This window comes from Muntiacus reevesi, chromosome 12, assembly GCF_963930625.1.
Source record: "Muntiacus reevesi chromosome 12, mMunRee1.1, whole genome shotgun sequence".
Taxonomy (NCBI): Eukaryota; Metazoa; Chordata; class Mammalia; order Artiodactyla; family Cervidae; genus Muntiacus; species Muntiacus reevesi.
In genome coordinates this window covers 25,473,318-25,495,718 of record NC_089260.1, presented here as the reverse complement: position 1 = coordinate 25,495,718, position 22,401 = coordinate 25,473,318, and the positions used below count along the sequence as shown (strand labels likewise).

The 22,401-nt window shown below is 37.2% G+C and overlaps 1 protein-coding gene across 1 annotated transcript in view; it reads right to left on the bottom strand.

Annotated features, from left to right (window-relative positions):
* Positions 1–22,401, bottom strand: part of PKHD1L1 (PKHD1 like 1) — a 168,295-nt gene that overhangs the window by 40,966 nt on the left and 104,928 nt on the right. Inside the window, exons 51-60 of the mRNA XM_065903297.1 lie at positions 18,804–18,955; positions 17,744–17,903; positions 17,023–17,194; positions 13,312–13,400; positions 12,828–12,976; positions 11,239–11,368; positions 8,998–9,116; positions 6,706–6,835; positions 4,863–5,036; positions 1,021–1,124 (exon numbers count right to left, since the gene is read on the bottom strand). Of these exons, the coding sequence (XP_065759369.1) occupies positions 1,021–1,124; positions 4,863–5,036; positions 6,706–6,835; positions 8,998–9,116; positions 11,239–11,368; positions 12,828–12,976; positions 13,312–13,400; positions 17,023–17,194; positions 17,744–17,903; positions 18,804–18,955 (1,379 nt within the window). The remainder of the gene's footprint in view (positions 1–1,020; positions 1,125–4,862; positions 5,037–6,705; positions 6,836–8,997; positions 9,117–11,238; positions 11,369–12,827; positions 12,977–13,311; positions 13,401–17,022; positions 17,195–17,743; positions 17,904–18,803; positions 18,956–22,401) is intronic.

Genomic DNA, 22,401 nt, shown 5'->3' with positions numbered 1-22,401 from the left:
AACCATGTAAGTTGATACTCTAGGCAAGGGATTCAAATTTAAATATCTGTAGGAAAACAGTCAATGAATAGTTTAGGGGTTTCAACTTCAAACCTACATGATTATTTTTTTTTAATTTTATTTATTTATTTTTATTGACATATAGTTGATTTATCATGTTGTGTTAGTTTAAAGTGTAAGCAGAGTGATTCAGTTACACACATATATCTATTCTTTTTCATAGTTTTTTCCATTATAGGAATTATGACAAGAATATTGACCATAGTTTCCTTTGCTATACTGCAGGTCCCTGTTGTTTATCTATTTGACATTCAGTAGTGTGTATATGTTAATCCCAGACTCCCAATTTATCTCCTCCCCAATAATATATGTACATATTTTATTTAAACACTTTATTTTATATTGGAGAGAAGTTGGTTACAATGTTGTGTGAGTTTCAGATGTACAGCAAAGTGATTCAGTTACACATACATGTACCAATTCTTTTTCAAATAAGAAATATACTCTTTCGCATTTTTTCTCAAGTCACCAGCCCTCTAGGCATATTTATCTGGGAAATATATCTCCCCAGATAAATATGCCTTTTGACAGAGGCATGGATATTCAGACAGGCTTTTCATTTGAGAAACTTAAGCAGTACTCACTTTGTTTAACAGTAACTATTTGGACATATTTTTGGTCACTGTAAAGCAAAGCAGAGATGGGAAATACTATCATAGATCTTCAATTTTTCTACCTCCTGTGCTCCATTTCCTTTTTTTTTTTTCCTTACTGGCCTTAAATAAATGAATGACATGGTTGGAGTCAAATGGTTCCAACATGACATGCATGACATGCATGACATGGTTAGACTCCTGCTGTAAGTCTAAAAATGTTAATGGGAAATATAGCTAAGAAATTTTTATCATATTAAATTTAGTTTTAGAAATTCTAAGATATAGCTACTAAGTAAATTTAAATGAAAATAAATTAAAATATTTAATTTTGAGTATAAGTAAAAATTTAAAATAAAGTACAAACCTGTCCGAGGTTAAGAAATGTTACAGCATATCTTGGGTCTGTGCTATCTCTGAAGCCTTCTTGACCACTGTGATAAAATTCCACATTACTTATTCTTGCATTTCCTGGTGGGGAAGAGTTACACATTTTTTTTCTTTGAAACTGAATAAAAATTTTTGAAAAACTATGAAAGTTCTAGTAATTTTCCAAATTACAAATTTGTTTTCAATTTTTTCAAGGAAATTACATTCATTTTTTGTTCTTTTAATCCAAATAAGGTAATGTTTCTAAAGTTGTTTTTTCACTGCCCTTCCAAAAACCTCTTTAGACATTTTTTTCTAAATAGCATCCATTCTCCATGAAATTTTAATATCACAGATGTGCTACACATTGGTGTTGCAAAGAGTCAGACACAACCTAGCAACTGAACAACTACATTTCTGTCACTGTATAGTGGCCCTTTGGAGGACCATAAACTGTTTAAGCTTTTTTTGCCCCCAAGAGTCAGTTTACACCTGTCGGTATTATACTGTCCCTGTTAAGAATGCATGACATGAGATACAAGTTATAATTTACCTGACATTTCAATTTTGATGCTCCAAAGAGCTTTTTAAAGACATTATCTTTACATAATTTTTTCCGGAATATGCACTGTGAAGTATCTGCAGATCGAGTTTGTCATAAGTGCCACTGAAGTGACAAAAAGCAATTTCATAGATTATTAGGAACAGCCATAACAATCTGTGAGAGCTGACTCTATGTCAAGTTCTGTACTAAGTGCTTAACAGGCAATGTTTAATTCTCATACATCTATGAGTCAGGAACTCTGATTATCCCTGTCTTTTATACAGGTTAACTGGGGCACAATGATTCATGTCTGAAAAAAAAACCACTAGAGAATATTCCTTGTTTCAAAAACTGATATCTAATGAAATGCATTGGAGAAGAGTTATTTTACACTAGAAGGGAAATTGATTTCTGTCTGGAAATCCATGAGCCGGCATTTGGATATATGGTGAAGAACATAAGAAGCTCATAATGATACTAATAAGAAAACAAAACTAAAACTCCTTGTCACTTTCAGAGGATGATTGGGAACCAATTCATTATTTTGAAAACCAATAAATAAAAGGAAAGAATTCAACATTTTTTCTATATAAACTATCCTTCGAGGCGGTCAAACAGTTGTCTGGGGAAGCTTCTCTTTATAGAAATATTCAAGATTATAAAAGATGAGGGAATGGTAGTGTTACCTTTTTAAACCTCAATGATTTAATAGATCCAGGCAACGATTATTAATAATTGTTAACTTCACAAAAGGAAGAACAATTATATATTATGTGCCTATTAATGGAAAAACAACTACCAGTCGTGAGGAATTCTTGCCTAAAAATTGAGTCTGGGTCTGGTCATTTTACTAGTTCTAAATTTGCTACTTGTTCATAGAGAATACAAAGGAGGCAGGGGCATGTTAAATTCTAGGGGTGCATCAATAATTGGGGCTATTGGAGACACTATATGACAGAAGACCTAGCTTCTTTTATTAGTAAATTACAAGGGAAGAAAATTGAATCAGGGATTTAATATTCATAACCAGTTGCGATATGGATCTATTTAGAGTCCAACTTGAACAAAAAGTCAAAGAGAAAGAAGGAAATAAAGAAAGGAAGGGGAAAAAAAGAAAGAAGAGGAAAATGGGAAAGGGGAGGAGGAAAGAAGAGGGAGTGGGAGGGAGGAAGAAAGGAGGAAGGGGAAGAAGGAATGAACTGGAGAATTCTGAATAGTCGTTTGATGTTTAGAAATTATAGCTAAGATTTTAAAATCTGATTCTTACAGATGTTTTTAAAGATGTCTTTTAGATTCACACACTGAAATATCTCTAGATGCATATGTGGTTGCTTCATTCATAACAGTCAAGATACAGAAGCAACCCAACTGTCCATCGATGGATGAAAGGATAAAGATGTGAGACACCCTCCCCTCTATCTGTCTAAAACATTCCACTGTATACTATATACTATATACTGTATATACTGTATATACTGTATACTATATACTATATACTATATATATATATATATATATATATATATACTATATATCACATCATTCAGCCATGAGTAAGAAAGAAGGAAATTCTGTCATTTGGGACAACATGGATGGACCTGGAGGGAATTACACTAAATGAGATAAGTCAGAGAAAGATAAACTCTGTATGATCTCATTTATATGCTGAATCTTAAAAAGCTTCTGCATATAAATGAAATGGACTCGGGTTTGATCCCTGGGTCAGGAAGAGCCCCCGGAGAAGGAAATGGCAATCTGCTCCAGTATTCTTGCATGGAGAATTCCATGGACAGAGGAGCCTGGCAGGCTACAGTCTTTGGCATCGTGAAGAGTCGGACACGACTGAGCGACTAACATATACAAGAAAGCTGAACCAATGAAAACAGAATAGAAAGGTGGTTATCAGGATCTGTGGGGTGGGAGAAATAGGGGAGCTATTTAAGGGTATAAACTTGCAACTAGTAGATAAATAAGTCCTGGAGATCCAATGTACAGCATAGGGAAACAGTAAAAATACCATACTATAAACTTCAAAGTTGCTAAGAGACTGGGTCTTAATTGTGCCCACCACAACCAAAGAAATAATAATTATATGACACGACAGAGATGTTAGTTAACACTACTGTGGTAATCAAATGAAAATATATAAAAGTATCAAATCAACATACTATACACCTGAAACTCACACAATATTATGTGTCCATTATATCTTAAAAAATATATGCCTGCTGCTTCAAAATAATCTGGGGCTTGAAGAAAGTGAGTGAACACATAGATAAAACAAGATTGGCCAAAGCTGATACTTGTGATAATTGGTGATGATAAGCATTATACATTTCTCTATTTTTAATATATGTTAGAAATTCTCCTTCACACAAGAATAACAGATTGGTTGTGCTTGTTATGAATTGATCTGTCTTTGAGTGTGATGGTAGGTGGGCTTCCCAGGTGGCACTAGTGGGAAAGAACCTGCCTGCCAATGCAGGAGATATAAGAGATGCAGGCAGGTTCGATCCCTGGCCTGGGAAGATCCCCTGGAGGAGGGCATGGCAACCCACTCCAGGATTCTTGCCTGGAGAATTCCATGGACAGAGGAACCTGGTGGGCTACCAGTCCATAGGATCACAGAGTTGGACACGACTGAAGCAACTTAGCACCAGGCATGTGACAGAGGGTAAGCTGTTACCTAAGGTCATTGTTAATTTGATAATTATTTTGTCTATGAAGATAAAATTAGAAGAATAATGTTAGGAATTTGGTTCTGGAGGGTGGTACCTGGACTATATAATACATATCAAGGCTCTATTTTTCAGTGTTAAAAACAATACATCAGGCCCAAAACAGAGTCCCTTTTGCTAAGCCCTGCACCACCAAACAGACTTAACAGTTTCAGCTCTCCTGAAATGGAATCTTAAACCAGCCCATCAGGAATTGCCTGATCAGCATTGACTAGGTAATCTGCTTGCTAAACCTCTGCTCCCCCTACGTGAAAAGTAGCCTTGCAATTGCCAATCCTCTTTTTGCCTAGAATAACTACCTTGTTGCTACTTCCTTCTGCCTATAAAAGTCTTCTGTTTTGCACAGCTCTTTGATGCTCCTTTGTGTTTGTTAGATTGGCTGCCGCCCCATTCATGTATCCTTGAATAAAGCTAATGAGATCTTTAAAATTTACTCAGTTGGATATATATATTTTTAACACAAATGATCCTATAAAGGAGTGAGGATTATTTAAGAATTAAACATGGAAGAGACCATGCTATATTTCATTCAGAAAAATAAACTGAACCTGTACTAACCTTTAAAAGTCACCATATTTTCAGTGAAGGAACTGACTAGGACGCGTGCACCAAAAGATTCCTTCAACCAACCTGGATAATCCTCACCAAGTATTTTGATGTTCCTACTCAGTATCCCAACGTCGGCGGCTAATGTGTAGCTCTGACTAGTTCCAGGAACATGGTATCTTTCAGCTGCAGCAGAAGGACAGTTAGATTATTACCAACACTGAGAAATATCTGTCTTTATTAGTTTCTTCGCAGCTTACAGGCCACATAACTTTCTAATATGCCAAAAGTCAGAACAAATACATGAATTGACTCGAGATACACGCTTAAATGTACACAGATGGCAGCTAGAAATTACACCTTTTTATTTATAAAAAATAATCAAATGTAGTTATTCTATTTATACCAAACCAATTACTATAATTGCTTAGGAAGTTATTGTTCCATAGGTATTTTGTGATCACTTCAAATTATACATAAAAATATACTTGTAAGGCAAGTTGGGGAGATTACTGTAATTTTAACAGATGAGGAAATGAGATAGAGAAGTAAAAGAACTTGCCTATGGCCACATGAAGGCTCAATAACACATAGATATTACCTCTCCTGATGCTTAAACCTTGGTTAGCTCTGCCTTTCCTGTGATATGTTTTGTACCAAACACAATTCTTTATAAATATGTAGTATATCCTATTTATCAAACACAGTCTGTACATTTACATTTTCATGATTTAAAAACCTAACCTAAATTACATTCTACATTTCAAGAGATCTCACTCAAAACTTTAAGACAAGCAGGTACATTCAAACAGAGAGAAGTAACTGGTACTTTAAATGAAAGAATCTATACTATCAAACTTCAAAAACTATCTCATGATTAAAATATTCTTCAAAGAAGTCCTTTACTTTTGATTTAAAGAAAAAATACGTGATATAGAATGATAAACACATGCTTCTATCAAAATACTGCTTTAAAAAGTTTCTTTTTTCATGCAGGTCAGATATCCACCAGTGTATCATGCCGTCTCAGCTGAGATTCTCAGGAACATCAGAAGTACCTGAATGGCTTTTCTAACATTACACTCCTGTCTGCTTCCACCTCCTGCGATTCAGATGAAGGCAGCATGTGAAATGAGGATTCCCTGGTGGCTAAGACAGTAAAGAATCCACCTACTCTGCAGGATACCTGGATTTGATCCCTGGGTGGTGAAGATTCCCTGGAGGAAGGCATGGCAACCCACTCCAGTATCCTTGCCTGGAGAATCCCCATAGACAGAGGAGCCTGACAGGCTACCGTCCGGGGCTCGCAGAGTTGGACATGACTGAGCGGCTAAGCACAGCATGTGAAATGGGAAAAGCCCGGGGTGCTGGGAAGGCCCTGATTCTACAAGCTGGAAGATCCCCTCCAAGTGATTCTGATCAATTCCTTCTCTCCTTGAGAATCAGAGCTTACCATTTTGCGGTAGTTTGTCTAAATGCAGTTACCACTGAGGAATGTGTCAGTGAAACCAATCAGGGCAAAGATGCTCTTGGACCAAGGCTTCTCAAATTTCAGTGTGCATGAGTATGTCTAGAAGCTTGCTTAAAACAGAAAGTGCAAGCTTATCCCATGGAATATAATGGTTACCGCCGAATATTTGCTGGATAAACGAATACATATAGCAGGAACTCTTGGCAGCCAACACATGAAGAGTAGCACCCTCTGGGTACCACTGCCAATCTCCCTGAAATGCACCTATAAAATAATTGTGAGCTAGTTCATCAAATAATTGCAAGTACAGAGAAGAGGACTAAAATGTGACTTTTTCAAGACATTTTAATGATATAGCTATTTGGTTAAAGAACAGCCACTCACCAAAGTGGGTGTAGGAAAGGGTATCATTGAGAATGAGAATTTTGTGATCATGCAGGACTTTAACGATGCTTCTAGTTTCCGTCTGGTGGAAATCATAGCTTGTGGTTGTTATGACAATCTCTTCACCCTCCTTAGAAAAATTCCAAATTCAAGACAATTTTAAAAAATAGGCTTATATCTCTTAATAACTATTAAGTAATTCTAATTTAACTTACATTGGTTACAACCATAGTATTATCAGAGAAAACAAACCATACCTTTAGGTTTCTAAAATAAATATGCTTTAGTTTGATATCAAGAATTCTATATTCTGAATTATGTCAACATTTCCTCAAGTTGAATTCAGTCATTTAATATACATTTTTAAAATTAGATAGATCAAAGCAAATATATTTGTATTTTTATTAAAAATTGCTCAGAATAATATTCTTAAGACTTAAAAAAATTTCCCCCAGATTTTTTTACACACTCAACTATCACTGGATATTCCTGAAAGGTGAGAAACGCAGAGAAAAGTGACAAGTACAGGGTCAAGTCTTAGAATCTCTATCATATATGATAAGTTCCTCTTTGTCATGCAAGCCTCTGCTCAACTATACTTGCAGAGGAGGAAAAAGATGTTTTTCTTCTACTCTTCCAAGTTCTCAGCTGTGACCCCTGTAACAAAAGACTGAATAACAGGAGAAAAGGGTATAAATTTTATCCAGTGTAAGTTTTATATGACAGAAGACTTGAAGGAATTGTTAAACCTGAGCACACACACACAAAAAAAATTATTTATTTATTAAATTTACTGATGCGCTGAGTCTTTGTGGCTGCACGCAGGCCTTCTCTAGTTGTGGCAAGCGAGGCTATTCTCCAGTTGCAGTGCATGGGCTTCCCATTGCGGTGGCTTCTCTTGCGGCAGGGACCAGGCTCTAGGGCACATGGGCTTCACAAGTTACAGCTCTTGGGCTCAGTTGTCGCAACCTGGGTTGCTCCAGAATGCAGGTTCAGTAGTTGGGGTGCACGGGCTTAGTTGCCCCACAGCATGTGGAATCATCCCATACCAGGGATTGAACCCATGTCCCCTGTTTTGGCAGGCAGATTCTTAACTACTGGACCACAAACCTGAGCATTTTTATGGAACAGTGGGGAGTACAGGGAAAATGTGATAGGGTGTGAGCTAAGTGTAGGAAACTGGGATAAACAGCGACACTTGTCCATTCTGATTCCTCTCTGCGTCTCTTTGTCTTTAGAGCTGAGGATGGTCTTTTCTTCCAGGTATAGGGTGGGCAACTTTCACATGAAGGTTTTATGACCTGCTTCAGGGAAAGGTCAGAAAGTCCTCCTGCACGTGCAGAAATGTTTCAGCTTAAAATAGTCAATATTTTGGGGTAGCAAGTCCTGAATCCTGTCACACCTTTGACAGGCCTTCTTTGGCAACTCAATTTAATGTCATCTGCCACCCTCTACATGGCAGTCTCTATCACACCTGATTTATTTCCTTCATTATGAAGATTATGATCTAAAATTAACACATTTATTTATTCATTTAGTGTCTGCCTCTCCCACCTCAATGCAATTTCCTCTCTATTTTGACCAGCTTCTTCACAAATGATACCTCTGTGCCTAGAAAATGTTTGACACTCAGCTAAATATTAACTGCATAAATAATATGCATAAAATATTAACTGGATAAGTAATAATAAATTCTAATTGGATAATGGGGATATTTAAATCATTTCATCACCTTTAAAAAGTAATCACATCTCAACTATCACAATTATCCCATGCAAACCTATGAATGTAGTAGAGATTGGAATTGCCACTATTCATATTCTACCAAAATCTCTTACTTAACATAGGCCTTTTTTGAATATCACTAGGCTTAGCAGCAGCAGCAGACATCAAGATCTGGTTTCTTTACAAACACTTAATGTGTAAGATCACAAATTAGAAGCAAATCTCAGACAAGTGAGATAACACAAAAGTACATTTTAAAAAAATTCCTTTTTCTGTTTGCCAAGAATTTGTAAACAATTTTTTTTACCCCCAAACCTTCATATTTTCCTTTTGTAACTTATACATAACGTTCTTTATATATTCTGAAGACCCTCTGACACCACAATTTTTAAATGCCTGCCGTCAAAGTCAGATTTTCGAGTGCAAGCTAAAACATTCATTGTAAAACACACATTTCTTGCCTGGATAATCATGTGAGAAAATAAATGTCCATGAAAATAAAGACGAAACCTTTTTAAGTTGACCCACTGCATGTTTTTACTTCCCCCCACAGAGCAATTCCTCTACCTGCCAATCCACAGCATCCATCAGAGAGAGGACTTTGGAACCTGCCTTTGCAGTTTCTGAGAGCTTAGTTTTATATATCGAATGTGGAATTCCATGAAGGTCCAGTTCACCAAACACCCCTGGAGGAGAAAAATCCACTCCTATTTATTTACCATACAGAACTGAGTTAGGTGCTAGTATAAAATGAAACAATAGATATATTTCAATAAATGATTGAACATTTTAGAATTAATGCAAAGGATTAGGGTTATCTGCTCAGGGCTATAGAAGAAGGCTTTGGCTCTCTGACCCATTGCTAGGAATCCGGTCCCTAGAAATTAAATCCAGTACACAAGGATACAGGAATGAGGATGCTTAATACAACAATATTTGGAAACGTTAGAAAAACTAGAATTAATCTAAATGTACACCAATAGCATAATGAAAGAGTAAATTAGAATATATTATAATACTGTGGTGTAATATGCCATAAAAAGGAAGAGTTTTATATGTAAGTATCGATCTGGAAAGATGTTCATATGTTAACAAGAAAACCCACAGTAATATATTTAGCTTGACCATGTTTTTGTATAAGGCTTCAAGTCATTTTATGTAATATGAATATAGACCTAGATAAAAAGCATGAAAAGAACATGAAGAAACTGCTAATGTTAGTTCCCTCATGCAGAGAGGAGAACTGGTAAGATGTATGTCTTTTCTTGACATTGTTCTGTGTTGTTAGAGTATTTTTGAAATTAAAAAATAAGCACATAAAAGCACTAATTTTTTTTAAGGTTACATTTATCTGCCTCGGGAAATTTTTCTTTTTCTTTTTTCTTTTCTTTATCCCACACTGTGTGGTATTTTAGTTCTCCGACTAGGGATCAAACCTACAGCCCTTGCCCAAGAAGCAAAGTCTTAACCAACTGAACCCCCAAGGAAGTCCCAGGAAACTTTTAAGATTTGAATTTGTCTGTCTCAGAAGAGCTAGCTCAATTTTAAGCCATTTAAAAAATCCCCTTACTTACTATCACTGTTTTAGAAATTGTACATTAGAGTGAGTGAAGCACATTTACTGAGTTGGTTAAAAAGTTCATTTTTGGTTTTTTCATAAGATAGTATGGGGGAAAAAGATTTGAACAAATGAGCCTTAATGGCCAACACAGCATGTATCTTTTAAGTAAAGATGCAGTGGTGATTTGAGAGAATAGCATTGAACCATGTATATTATACATGAAATAGATCGCCAGTCCAGGTTCAATGCACGAGACAGGGTGCTCAGGGCTGGTGCACTGGGATGACCCGGAGGGATGGGATGGGGAGGGAGGTGGGAAGGGGGGTTCAGGATGGGGAACACATGTACACCCATGGCTGATTCATGTCAATGTATGGCAAAAACCCCTACAATATTGTAATTAGCCTCCAATTAAAATAAATAAATTTAAAAAAGATGCAGTGGTATTAATAAAAGCGGTTATTTACTGGGACCAACGGAGAAGGCAATGGCACCCCACTCCAGTACTCTTGCCTGGAAAATCCCATGGATGGAGGAGCCTGGTAGGCTGCAGTCCATGGGGTCGCTAAGAGTTGGACACGACTGAGCGACTTTACTTTCATGCATTGGAGAAGAAAATGGCAACCCACTCCAGTGTTTTTGCCTGGAGAATCCCAGGGATGGCAGAGCCTAGTGGGCTGCCATCGATGGAGTCGCACAGGGTCGGACACGACTGAAGCAACTTAGCAGCAGCAGAAGCACTGGGACCAAGTTAAACCCTCTCAGGTCCATTGCTTTCTAGGCTCAAGTGGGAATCTGTACAACCACACACATGCAACTGGAAAATTAAAACACAGCAATAGTTACAACTGGATAACTGACAGCAGAGTCAACTGATCCACAGATTACTAATACTGGGTAGGAATAATGTGCAGGAAAGTGACCTTTTAGGGGAAAAGTCCTAAAGTATGAAAAACATTATTGTTTCTACAAAAGAAAGATTATGAAGAAAACCACATCAGAGAAATAATCTACATATGGAGTGATCAATGTTAGTTTTGTAATAAATTACATTTTGGTATAGAATTTAATGTGGCATGATTTAATTTTTTAAAATGTCGGCAACTTTTATAACCCATTACTACAAATCAGTGTTTGTAAAAACTTCTAATACTGCAACATTATGAACTAAGGGCAAGCCTATTAGTGCTCTATGTTTTAAAGCAAATTCTCAAAACACAATTCTTTTGGTATCTGGGAGCACATACCTAAGACCTTGGATCCTTGATTTGGTCCTTCTGGAAGAGCCCACTCTGGAGTAGAATGATTCCCTCTCAGAACAATCTGTAATTCTCCTTTGAAAGGATTGTCTTCCCAGCCACCGATTAATCTACCTCCCTGCAGTGAAGCAGAAAGTTGTTAATACTTAGAAACTGAGCAGGAAAATCTTCCCCATAAAAAAGGAATTAGGAAGGCTTGCAGACTCCCCTAATGAAAACAAATGAACTGTGGTTTTACAAAAAACAGTATTGTAACTAGAAGCGATCTTAATTTAACTCCTCCACTTTGGGATAGGCAATTTAAATTATTTTGTCCAAGGTCAAATTTAACCTCTACTTGTCAGAACTGGACCTAAAACTGAGACCTCCTGACACCTAAACTAATGCCATTTGAACAGATCACACTGTATCTTAAAATAATGCAGCATATATAAAGTATATTCTTTTCATTTTTGTTCAGTTGCTATGACTTTTTTGTGACCCCATGGGCTGTACCCCACTAGGCTTCTATGTCCATGGAATTCTGCAGGCAAGAAGACTGGAATGGGTTGCCATTTCCTTCTCCAGGGGATTTTCCCGACTCAGGGATACAACTCGTGTCTCCTGCATTGTAGGCAGATTCGTTACTGCTGAGTTACTGGGGAAGCCAAGCTATGCTATTCATGAGCCATCACTGTTAATAAAACTTGCTATTACTAAATGGTTTCTGATTCTATGCCAGGTATAACATGCAAGGCTTTACATATTTTATATCATTTAACCTTGACACTAAACCCATGAATTGGAATTATTATCCTCGTTTCATAGATGATAAAACTGATGTGGAAAGAAGTCAAATAACTTAACCTGTTACCCAACAATTTAACAATGAAGTAAGGATTCAACTGTAGTGGTAACTTCCCTCTAGTCTCTGCATCTAACCAAAATATCACATATCTTTCAAGCTTTAAAGGCCTAGTTTTATGAAAGAAAGGCTCCCACTTATTTTTTAGTGGTGCTTAATAGCTTTTGGTTAAGCTATTCTTTTAAATGAACACCAATAAAACACTGACAGAACAATTAAATTGATTAAACTACTACATATTCAAGACCATCTGAGGTTTATGAGAGAACGAGGTGATTATTTCAAACAACTGAAATATTTTTCTTAGTCTGCTCCTGGTTTTCATAATCCCTTCTACATCCATTCATCTTAAGAAATACTGTTCACTTTTTTTTTTTAAGGTTTAAAATCTCTTTTTTCCCCAGAACTCCAGGGAATTCTCTGTTAGTTGCAGCAAGCTGTGAGTTTAGTTTTACCTAACAATGATATAAATTATTTTAAAGGACAAAATGAGGAGACCTCACACTACAAAGTAGCAGGATAATTCCCACGTAAGGAAGGTGTTGTTAAAATGTAAAGGAGAGCAGAAACATAAGTTCAATGTATTGAACTTAGGCTTGCATTTCATGGGGTAGAGCCAGTTGTGTTTCAATTCACATCAATTGAATATGCTTTCTTATAATCTGTTCAGTAAATCTCCAACATTTTAGCACTTGGCTAGTAAGGGTGAAAGTTACAAGACCCTCAGTCTTACCTGCAGCGATATGTAGGTAGCATTCAGAACAACTTTTCTGTAAGAAGACCCTGCAGCTCCTACATTATGTTTATCTTCCAATTCTAGAACCCCCCAAATAACAAGCCTTTCCATTGGTGGAATCTCTGTGTCTGCTACAATCCATGTTCCTATAAAACAAGACTTCAATGTAAGGAATATAACGTAATCCATGGACTATAGACTATAGATAAAACACGGACAGCCTTATCGGTGAGTCCTAATTTTGAAGTTAGTGAGTCTTTTTTCCATATAATATAGCATCCAGGACACAAGAATGGAACCCGCCTCTTCACATTTTCTTTCTCCAGGAACATGGCAGGTACTCAGTAAAATTTGTTTTTATGGTTGAATGTGTAAACAAATTCAATGTGTAACAGTATCTACCCTAACTGCTAAGTACTGTGGCATCTATCCTAAAGGTGATAAACACAAACATTTTATTTATTTACACTTATGCATTTACCTTCAGGAATAACAACATTTGCTCCTGGGTAAGGTATGGTATAATTATTTTCTCGAGATGATTGCCAAAAAGAATTATTCGACCATAAGCTGAAAAGAGAAAAGAAATATTTCCATTTAGTATTATCTCTGTTTATTTAATAAGCATCTCTTTAGGCTGTAGCACTATACTAGATGTTTTGGGGATAATAGAATGCAAATTAGTCTGTAATTTCACTGACAAGCTAAGGTATGCAATTAGTAAAAGACTCAACACGCATAACTACATAAGAGATTTTTCTCCATTGAGGAAAACTATCTGAATCACTTTTTCCCCTACTAAAGCCTTACTGTGATACCCTAATTTTGTCTATCACATGAATAATGTGATTTCTTTAGAAGATTTCTTTTTAAAAACTTTTTAATTTTATACTGAAGCATAGTTGATTAGCAATGTTGTGATGGTTTCAGGTGTACAGCAAAGTGATCCAGTTATACATATACATGTACCTATTCTTTTTCAAATTCTTTACCCATTTAGGTTGTTACATCATATGGAGCAGAGTTCTCTGTGTTAACAGTACGTCCTTGTTAGTTACCTACTTTAAATAGAGCAGTGTGTGCACAGGTGGAAAAGTGAAAAAAAAATGCATCCTTTGTCCATTTACAGATTCTTAGATATGGTGCTATTTCAGAGGAAAGTGACAAGAGGCCATATAGTTGGCTAGATTTTGTGAAGGAGGCCTGGAAGAATGGTCTCTGAATTGGCAAGGATGGGTCAATGAGAGTAAGCCCCTGGGCTGGGGGCACAAATAGCAGTCTATAACCAGAGTGAAAAGTGTTATGTTAAATTGAAATAAATATGGAAAGTGTGCGGCTTTCCAGGTGGCGCCAGTGGTAAAGAATCCTCCTGCCAGTGCAGGAGATGCAAGAGACACAGGTTCAATCCCTGGATTCAGAAGATCCCCTGGAGAAGGAAATGGCAACTCACTTCTTATTCTTGCCTGGAAAATTCCATGGACAAAGGAACCTGGTGGGCTACGTTCCATGGGGTTGCAGAGTCAGACACGACTGACCATGCATGCGTAGCACAGCATATGGAAAGTGTGTTGGAGGAGACACCATCTCTACTTACCATCACTATGCCTGCTAGAAACTATCTCAGGACAAACTGTTACAAACCATATGATTACACAGTTGAGGGTATTTTCCTGTTTAAAATGATCACAGAGGTTGTTCTCCTGCCTGAGTAAGAAATTTAAAAATTTTTCTGATACTAATGCAGGAAGTCTAAAGAATAACCAATACAGTTTGTTTGGTTAAAAGTATATTTTTATGACACATTTTAATTACTCGGGTGTATTACTAAAAAATTTTGTCTTCATGGGTTTAAAACAGAAGTTAGCGGATCATTTAGGATTATTTATACTTACAATAATACATTTTTTCATGAAGCCATCTCAATGAAGGTTGTTTAAAGGTTATATCTATCTAACTGAATAACTGATCAGCATTGTGCAGATTCAATAGTTGAATTCATCTACTTTTCTCAAGCCTTTCAGTCTTATGCCCAGCAGCACTCATACTACATGCTATGTATGCTTCTAATTGCCCATTGTTATGATCAGTAAAGCCTAATACCTCTTGGACTAAGCACTTGTGTGTTGTGTAGCTGGGACTGAATATTCTATCCCTGAGGCACAATTTTGGATCAAGAGTCTATTTGTTCTCACTGATGCTGTTGCTGGTTAATCGCTCAGTCGTGTTCAACTCTTTGTGACTCTGGGATACAGCCCACCATGCTCCTCTGTCCATGGGATTCTCCAGGCAACATTACTGGAGGGGGTTGCCATGCCCTTCTCCAGGGAATCTTCCCGACCCAGGGATCGAACCCAGGTCTCCTGCATTGCAGGGAGGTTCTTTACCCCTGAGCCACCAGGGAAGCCTTCTCTCACTGATAGCTATCTGCAAAATACAAACTAACAAGTCCAACTGCAACTACTTCTAGTGAGCAGAACTCATACTGTGGGAGGAAAAAAAGGATCCTATGGTATATACATGAAGTGTATGTTATGGGGGCAGGGGCCACATTCTGTTGTTCTCAACCTAATCTCAGTGCTCAACATAGTGCCTGGAACATGGCAGGTACTCAGTAAAAAAATTTTTTATGGTTGAATGTGTAAACAAATTCAATTATTATTCTTTTGTGCAACAGTTATCACAGTATCTATATATTTTGAAATTATAATTCACTTAATAAATAATATTGATTTGTACTTGATGTGCAGTACTGGGCTCTTACATGCCTACTGATTGTTAATTTTTATCATTACCAACATTATTTTTATGGTTATTACTTGCCTGTAGGGGATGCAATATACATCAAATCAGCATCATGCCTTTAAAGGTCTTAAAGACTAGTACTGTCATGTACTAGGACCACCATATATGGTAATTACTATAATATGAGGTAGAAAGTGATGTTTCATATGAGAAATATAGGTAAAGGGTTTTACAAGTTTCAAGGATAGAAAAATTATTTTTAACTAGGAGCGTTAACATATATTTAGGAAATCAAATATCTGAAATAAAATTAAACAAGCTGTATTATGAGATTTGACCAAGCCAGTCTCTGTAAAAAATGATACAAATGAATTTTATTTACAAAATGGAAACAGACTCACAGACACAGAAAACAAATTTATGGTTACCAAAGGGAAAAAGGGGTAAGAGGGATAAATTAGGAGTTTGGGATTAGCAGAAATACACTACTATGTATAAAATAATAAAGTCCTCCTGTATAGCAAGGGAATTACATACAATATCTTGTAATAAACTGTAATGGAAAAGAATATGAAAAATATATATGTATAACTGAATCACTTTGCTATACACCAGAAACTAGAACAACATTATAAATCATCTATACTTCAATAAAAAATAAACACACACACACACACACAGACACGAAAAGACTTATTCTAGAGAAAGAAATGCCACCTGCTAAGAAAGCATTGCTTCCCTGGTAGCTCAGCTGGGAAAGAATCTGCCTGCAATGCAGGAGAGCCTGGTTTGATTCCTGGGTCAGGAAGATGCCCTGGAGAAGGGACAGGCTGCCCCCTCCAGTATTCTTGAGCTTCCGTGGTGGCTCGGACAGTAAAGAAACCGCCTGCAATGTGGGAGATCTGGGTTCAATCCCTAGATTGGGAAGATCCCCTGGAGGAGGGCATGGCAACCCACTCCAGTATTCTTGCCTGGAGAATCCCCATGAAGAGAGAAGCTGTAGCCTGGAGGGCTACCGTCCATGGGGCTGAAAAGAGTCAGACACGGCTGGGCAACCAAACACAGCATAGCACAAGAAAGCCCTGGATCAATGAGGAGACAGTTTCTGGTGCTGCTCTGAGCGTGTCATCGGAAGTTTTGTGATCTCAGGTAATTCATTTAAGGTCTTTGGGCTTCAGCTACCTCATCAAATAATAAGGGAGTTGGTCTAATAATTTTGATCTAACATTCTGCAAGTATGAGATTCCCAGTAACTTTCACACATAACTTTTGTGAGATTTTTCCATCTTGTCATCACGGTGGCTGTAATGCTCAAGTGAAGCAATGCGTGTGGAAGTGTTTTGGGACCCTCCGTGCAGGAGGAGGGCACAGTATCTCAGCCAGGATGACAGCGGAAAAGGATGCTGTCAGGAACTGCTGAAGCGTATTAATGAACAGAAGGCCTGTATACTTATATGTGGCTGGTCGCTTCCTGGGAATTGGTTTTCTTGACGGAGGATGCACAGGAAAGCAATCCTGGAGAACACAGCAATAAGCTTGGAAATTAATAATAACGTCCTTCACATCAGGATCCAGAGTCCCAGAAATGGACTGGCTCTGATGGAGGTCATTTTTTCCTGACACTGGAAGTGAAAATAAAAGCAGTTTAAACTAACATGATGATCAAAGCATTTAAATGTAAACAAAATCATGGCAGTTTGAAAATACTCTTTAGATAGTAACTTAGTATAATTCAAATGTATGGAATAGGTATGAAGAAATTCCAACAAAATGCACATCTGAGAAGAAGTAGAGTCAAAGTATCTTGATGAAAACAAATATTTGAGAACTCAGACTGTATTCTTAAATATTTTTATTTTCCAAAATAGTTAAATAATAAAAATGGAAACAAAATATATGACAGTGCATTGTACTCATTTCCTCTAATTTTGTAAAATAAATGTTGGAGTTAATTATGAAGGATGGTGCTACCTCCAAGCATAAAACGTAAGTTCTTAATTCAATTCAAGGCCTTTTCCAGCATAAATTTAGTCTCCATTCTTTAATTCAACAAACACTCATTAAATCCTGCTGTATACAAGGCACTATATAATGCATTTGCCCATTGAGCCACTATTCTCCTCCTTTAGATGAAGCAATAAATAAATCACTTTTGCCTACTAAATACATACCCAGGTAATACAGAGTACTAGTGTTTGCTTCAAGGTGCCAGTCTCCATTCTTGCTAGTATTCCAATTCAATGGATTTGAAGAGCCATTCCTCATATCAATGATATTAAACATATCAGGATTTTGAGTGAAGTTATGAGATATGATTACATAATCTTCTTCCTATTAAAGTTATTAAAGTTTATTTTAGATGTTAATATTCTGCATAATATACACTCATTTTGATGACTGGAATCACTTACCCCCTACATTAAAAGTTAAGTTTTGGTTTAGTTTGTTTCTCATTTTGCATTTGTATTTTGTTTAACATTTTATCTGTCTATGGCAATAATGCTAAGTTTATCACAAAGGCAGTGAAAGTTTTTCCTTCTCTCTCTCTATATATACATACATATACACATACATATGCATACATTCAGAGGATATTTAATTTCTATAATATTTCAAAACACCTGAAACAGTGCTAGGCATTTTTTTGTTTGTTTTTTTTTTGGTTGCCCATGTAGCATAAACAGAAGAATGTGAACGGGAAGGAAAATACCCAATTCAGGAAACTGGTGACCATTAGCGGTAGAGAGTGAGGGCTGATATCAGAGTAAGCCATGCAGAGGACTCCCACTTCATTCAAAAATATTTATTTCTTTTAAAAAATCTTAAGTAAAGAGTCACAGAATGTTACAGAATATTCGATTCAGATAGCTAGGTAGTGGGTATATGGGATTTAGGCCTGCTATTTTCTGTAATTTTTTGTATCTGCTGTATTTCACAATACAAATAATAAAGCCCTTAACTGTATTCCAAAACATCATAAGTACTCAATAAATGTCAGCTATTATCAGGGATATAATAAGCTTAGTACTACAGGAATGTGGCAGAAAGATCACTTACTTCTGATTTTTGAAGAAGGAGTTTTTTGGCTTGCTTCTGAGATTTAAGATGGGTCATGAGAAGTGTCATGTGAGGCAAGGACAGTCTGGGTCTCACAATTGGTGTGAGTGGGCTGAGTTAGAATAATATGCAACATAAATGATCAGAAGATGGATTATGCAACTCTTTATTTACCTTAAATCCATAGAATGTTGATGTATACGATATGTTGGTTATGTGATCTACACCTTTAAAATACCAGTTAATGTGTTTTGCATTTGGAATCAGAGCCATCCAGCCAGACATATGAGTCAGTCGTTTCTTCTGAAAGGGAACAATGCTTGTGCCTATAGGACATAAACAAACAATAGTAATCTGCCTCTAGAAAATTTCTTCTCTTATGGGTAAGTGCAAAGGTAAATACTAGTCTAGTCAATGGAAGTCTCTAACGGAGGAGGCAATGGCACCCCACTCCAGTACTCTTGCCTGGAAAATCCCATGGACGGAAGAGCCTGGTAGGCTGCAGTCCATGGGGTTGCTAAGAGTCAGACACGACTGAGGGACTTCACTTTCACTTTTCATTTTCATGCACTGGAGAAGGAAATGGCAACCCACTCCAGTGTTCTTGCCTGGAGAATCCCAGGGATGGGGGAGCCTGGTGGGCTGCTGTCTATGGGGTCGCACAGAGTCGGACACAAGTGAAGTTACTTAGTAGCAGCAGCAGCAATGGAAGTCTCTAAAGAGATCAGTATAGCATTTCATTACTTATGTTCTAAATGTCTTTGTTGACCTGAAGGCCCCAACACTTAATATCACACTTAACTGAAACATAAAATGTTTTCTCACTTGGAATTTTGAATTGATATGGAGCTTATACTCCCTGGGGAAAAATAAAATTGAAATATGATGACATAATGACTAAGACAAAAGTGCTGAGATATATCAATACAGTTTTAAAAATATCACTGATCTGAAATATAACTCCATTTCTATTCTTCTTCAAAATCCTTATTTGCAGAGTATGTAAATATATGTCCTAAACATTGTTAGATTCTCTCATACTTGCTGTGTTAATAAAAATCAGCCTAGTGAGTATGAATGGAAATCTTTGATTGATAGTGCTTAGGGAACTATGCTACAAGCAGCCTCTAACATTGGCCATGATACTCTAAATTTTGTGAATGACAAACCTGGAACCTGAACTATCTGTTATGGGAAAAAGATTTAATCTGAGAGAATGCCTGACATCTTTGGGTGAAGATTTGAAAAGATCTCTCACAATATAAAGGAAAAAAAATCTCTGATTAATTAATTACATTTCTTCCTCTCCCTTCTTTCATTTTTGATTGAATTTTACATTAAATTTGCAACCTCGTCCCTTTCCAAATTAGGAGGAAAAAGTCAGAAGTGAGATTACAAAACAGACTATCAAGCACACACAGCTATACTTAGAATGGATAATCAACAAGGTCCTAATGCACAACACACGGTACTCTGCTTATTGTTATGTGGCAGCCTGGATGGGAGGGGAATTTGGAGGAGAATGGATACATGTATATGCATGACTGAGTCCCTTAGAGGTCCACCTGAAATTATCACAACATTGTTAATTGGCTATACTCCAATATAAAGCAAAAATTTTTAGAAAACAACAAAAGCACACCAAAGTTAAAAAAAAAAAAAAATGAACAAAGCAAAAATAAACTGTCATTCTTTTCCTTTGGGGATGTGTACATGCATGCTAAGTCGCTTCAGCTGTGTCTGACTCTTTGTGACCCCATGGACTGTAGCCCGCCAGGCTTCTCTATCTATGGGATTCTCCAGGCAAGAATACTAGAGTGGGTTGCCACACCCTTCTCCAGGGGGTTTTCCCAACCCAGGGACCGAACCTGGGTCTTCTGCATTGCAGGTGGGTTCTTTATCATCTGAGCCACTAGGGAATAAAGCAAAACAAATTCCAATATCAAGGATGAACATATTCTTAGGCTTATGAATTACCATTAAGTTTTGAAGAGCCCATGACCAGAGGCACTAAAAAGTTTAAAAAGATATGCGGTATATGAGAAGGACTATGATAATTTGGATTATTCAGCAAATATCCATTCCTCTCCTCTCCTTGAAGGCAGAATACACTTTCCAGTTCTGTTGATATTGGGTGAATTCTTTGGCCCAGGAACTATTAGCAGAACTGACACCGCAAAGACTTGAAAAGTGCTTGCTGGGTGAAACACACCCTCTGAGCCTCTGTCACTGCAATGCAAAGAGACTCCTCTAGAAGAATAGTGGGTAGCGCACTAAGGTGACGTTTGGCATACATAGAAAAAGTATATAGATCTTGGGGACATAGATTTCATTCAAGTTACCCAAGTGGAAACTTGCTACTTCTCACCTATTTCCTAGATCCAAGCCAATTCACAGACTGAAAACACCTAACACTGAGTGGGAGAAATCTAGCCATTTATGGGGCTGTGCCTACTAGGGAGAGCAAACTATCCAAACCTTCCAAGAGTTGTTAGTTTCTGGATCTGAACCGATACAAACCCTCAAAGACTCTAAATGCCACCATGGTCAACCCGCTGGAGTGGCAGCTTACAAAGGCCAGGCCATAGAATGAGTCTTTGCTTGTCTCATGGCTGGTCCATTGAGGCCACTGGGTCATCTTAGGGTTATTCCTCCAGTTGCAAAATATATAGTGGGAATAGATATAGAACTCTGTTTGAAGAAAGAGCAGAGGTTGAAATGCTCACAAGAAATATCCTACCAAAAGGATCTAATACTATGGGGTGGGCTAACAAAACACCAGCATGTCCTGATGGATTTGACATAGCTGTAGTTTTAGCAGCCATAGTATTACTGGTATAATCATACTACATGTTTTCAAAATTCATTTGGCTTACATTAAGATACATAATTTTAGTTTCAAATTGCAAGTTTCTACCTTGTAAATATCAATGAACATGGAAATTTGGAAACACTGTCATCAAGAAGCTGTATCATTTAGATTTATGCAGAAAATGTGGCAAACTATATTTGGGAATCATGTTTAGCAAATCTTTGATGCACCAATGCTTTTCCTATTTTCCAAAATCTGCAGTCTATCAGAACAGTGTATAGGAGAGTAGATTAATTGTAGATGTTTTAACTAATGAGGCTTCCAGCTGGCTAAGTGGTAAAGAATCCACCTGCCAATGCAGGAGATGCAAGTGATGTGGATTCAATCCCTGGGTTGGGAAGGTCCCCTGGAGCAGGAAATGGCAACCCACTTAGGGCCCTTGCCTGGAAAACCCTGTGGACAGAGGAGCTTGGTGGGCTACAGTTCATGGGTCACAAAGAGTTGAACACAACTGAGCAACTGAGAACACACACATTTTAACCAATAATTCAGACAGATGGTGGATGTGTGTATAAAGGGGTGGATGGAATGATATATAGATCGGAGCCAGTCCAGTCATAACAGGTCAGACATGAGGAAAATAGACATATTTAGTAACTGGAAGAGTTCCTAATGAAGGGAAGGAAAATCAGGTAGGAAGGACTCAGTTAACACTTTAGGAACCATACTTGCCCCTGCCACCACCTTAACAAGATAGTAAATTAAAAACAATTGCAAGCCCTTGAGGGGGGAAAATATAGAAAATAAAGCCACAACAAAAAATCTGAGAGATGTGATGATTAGGATTCCTACCAATCTCCATTTAACTTGCTTGTCTGGCTGGTGCAAATGCCAGATGGATCATGAATAATGATGGTAAATTAATGCAATCTCATCAGGCAACGATGTCAAGCACATGTG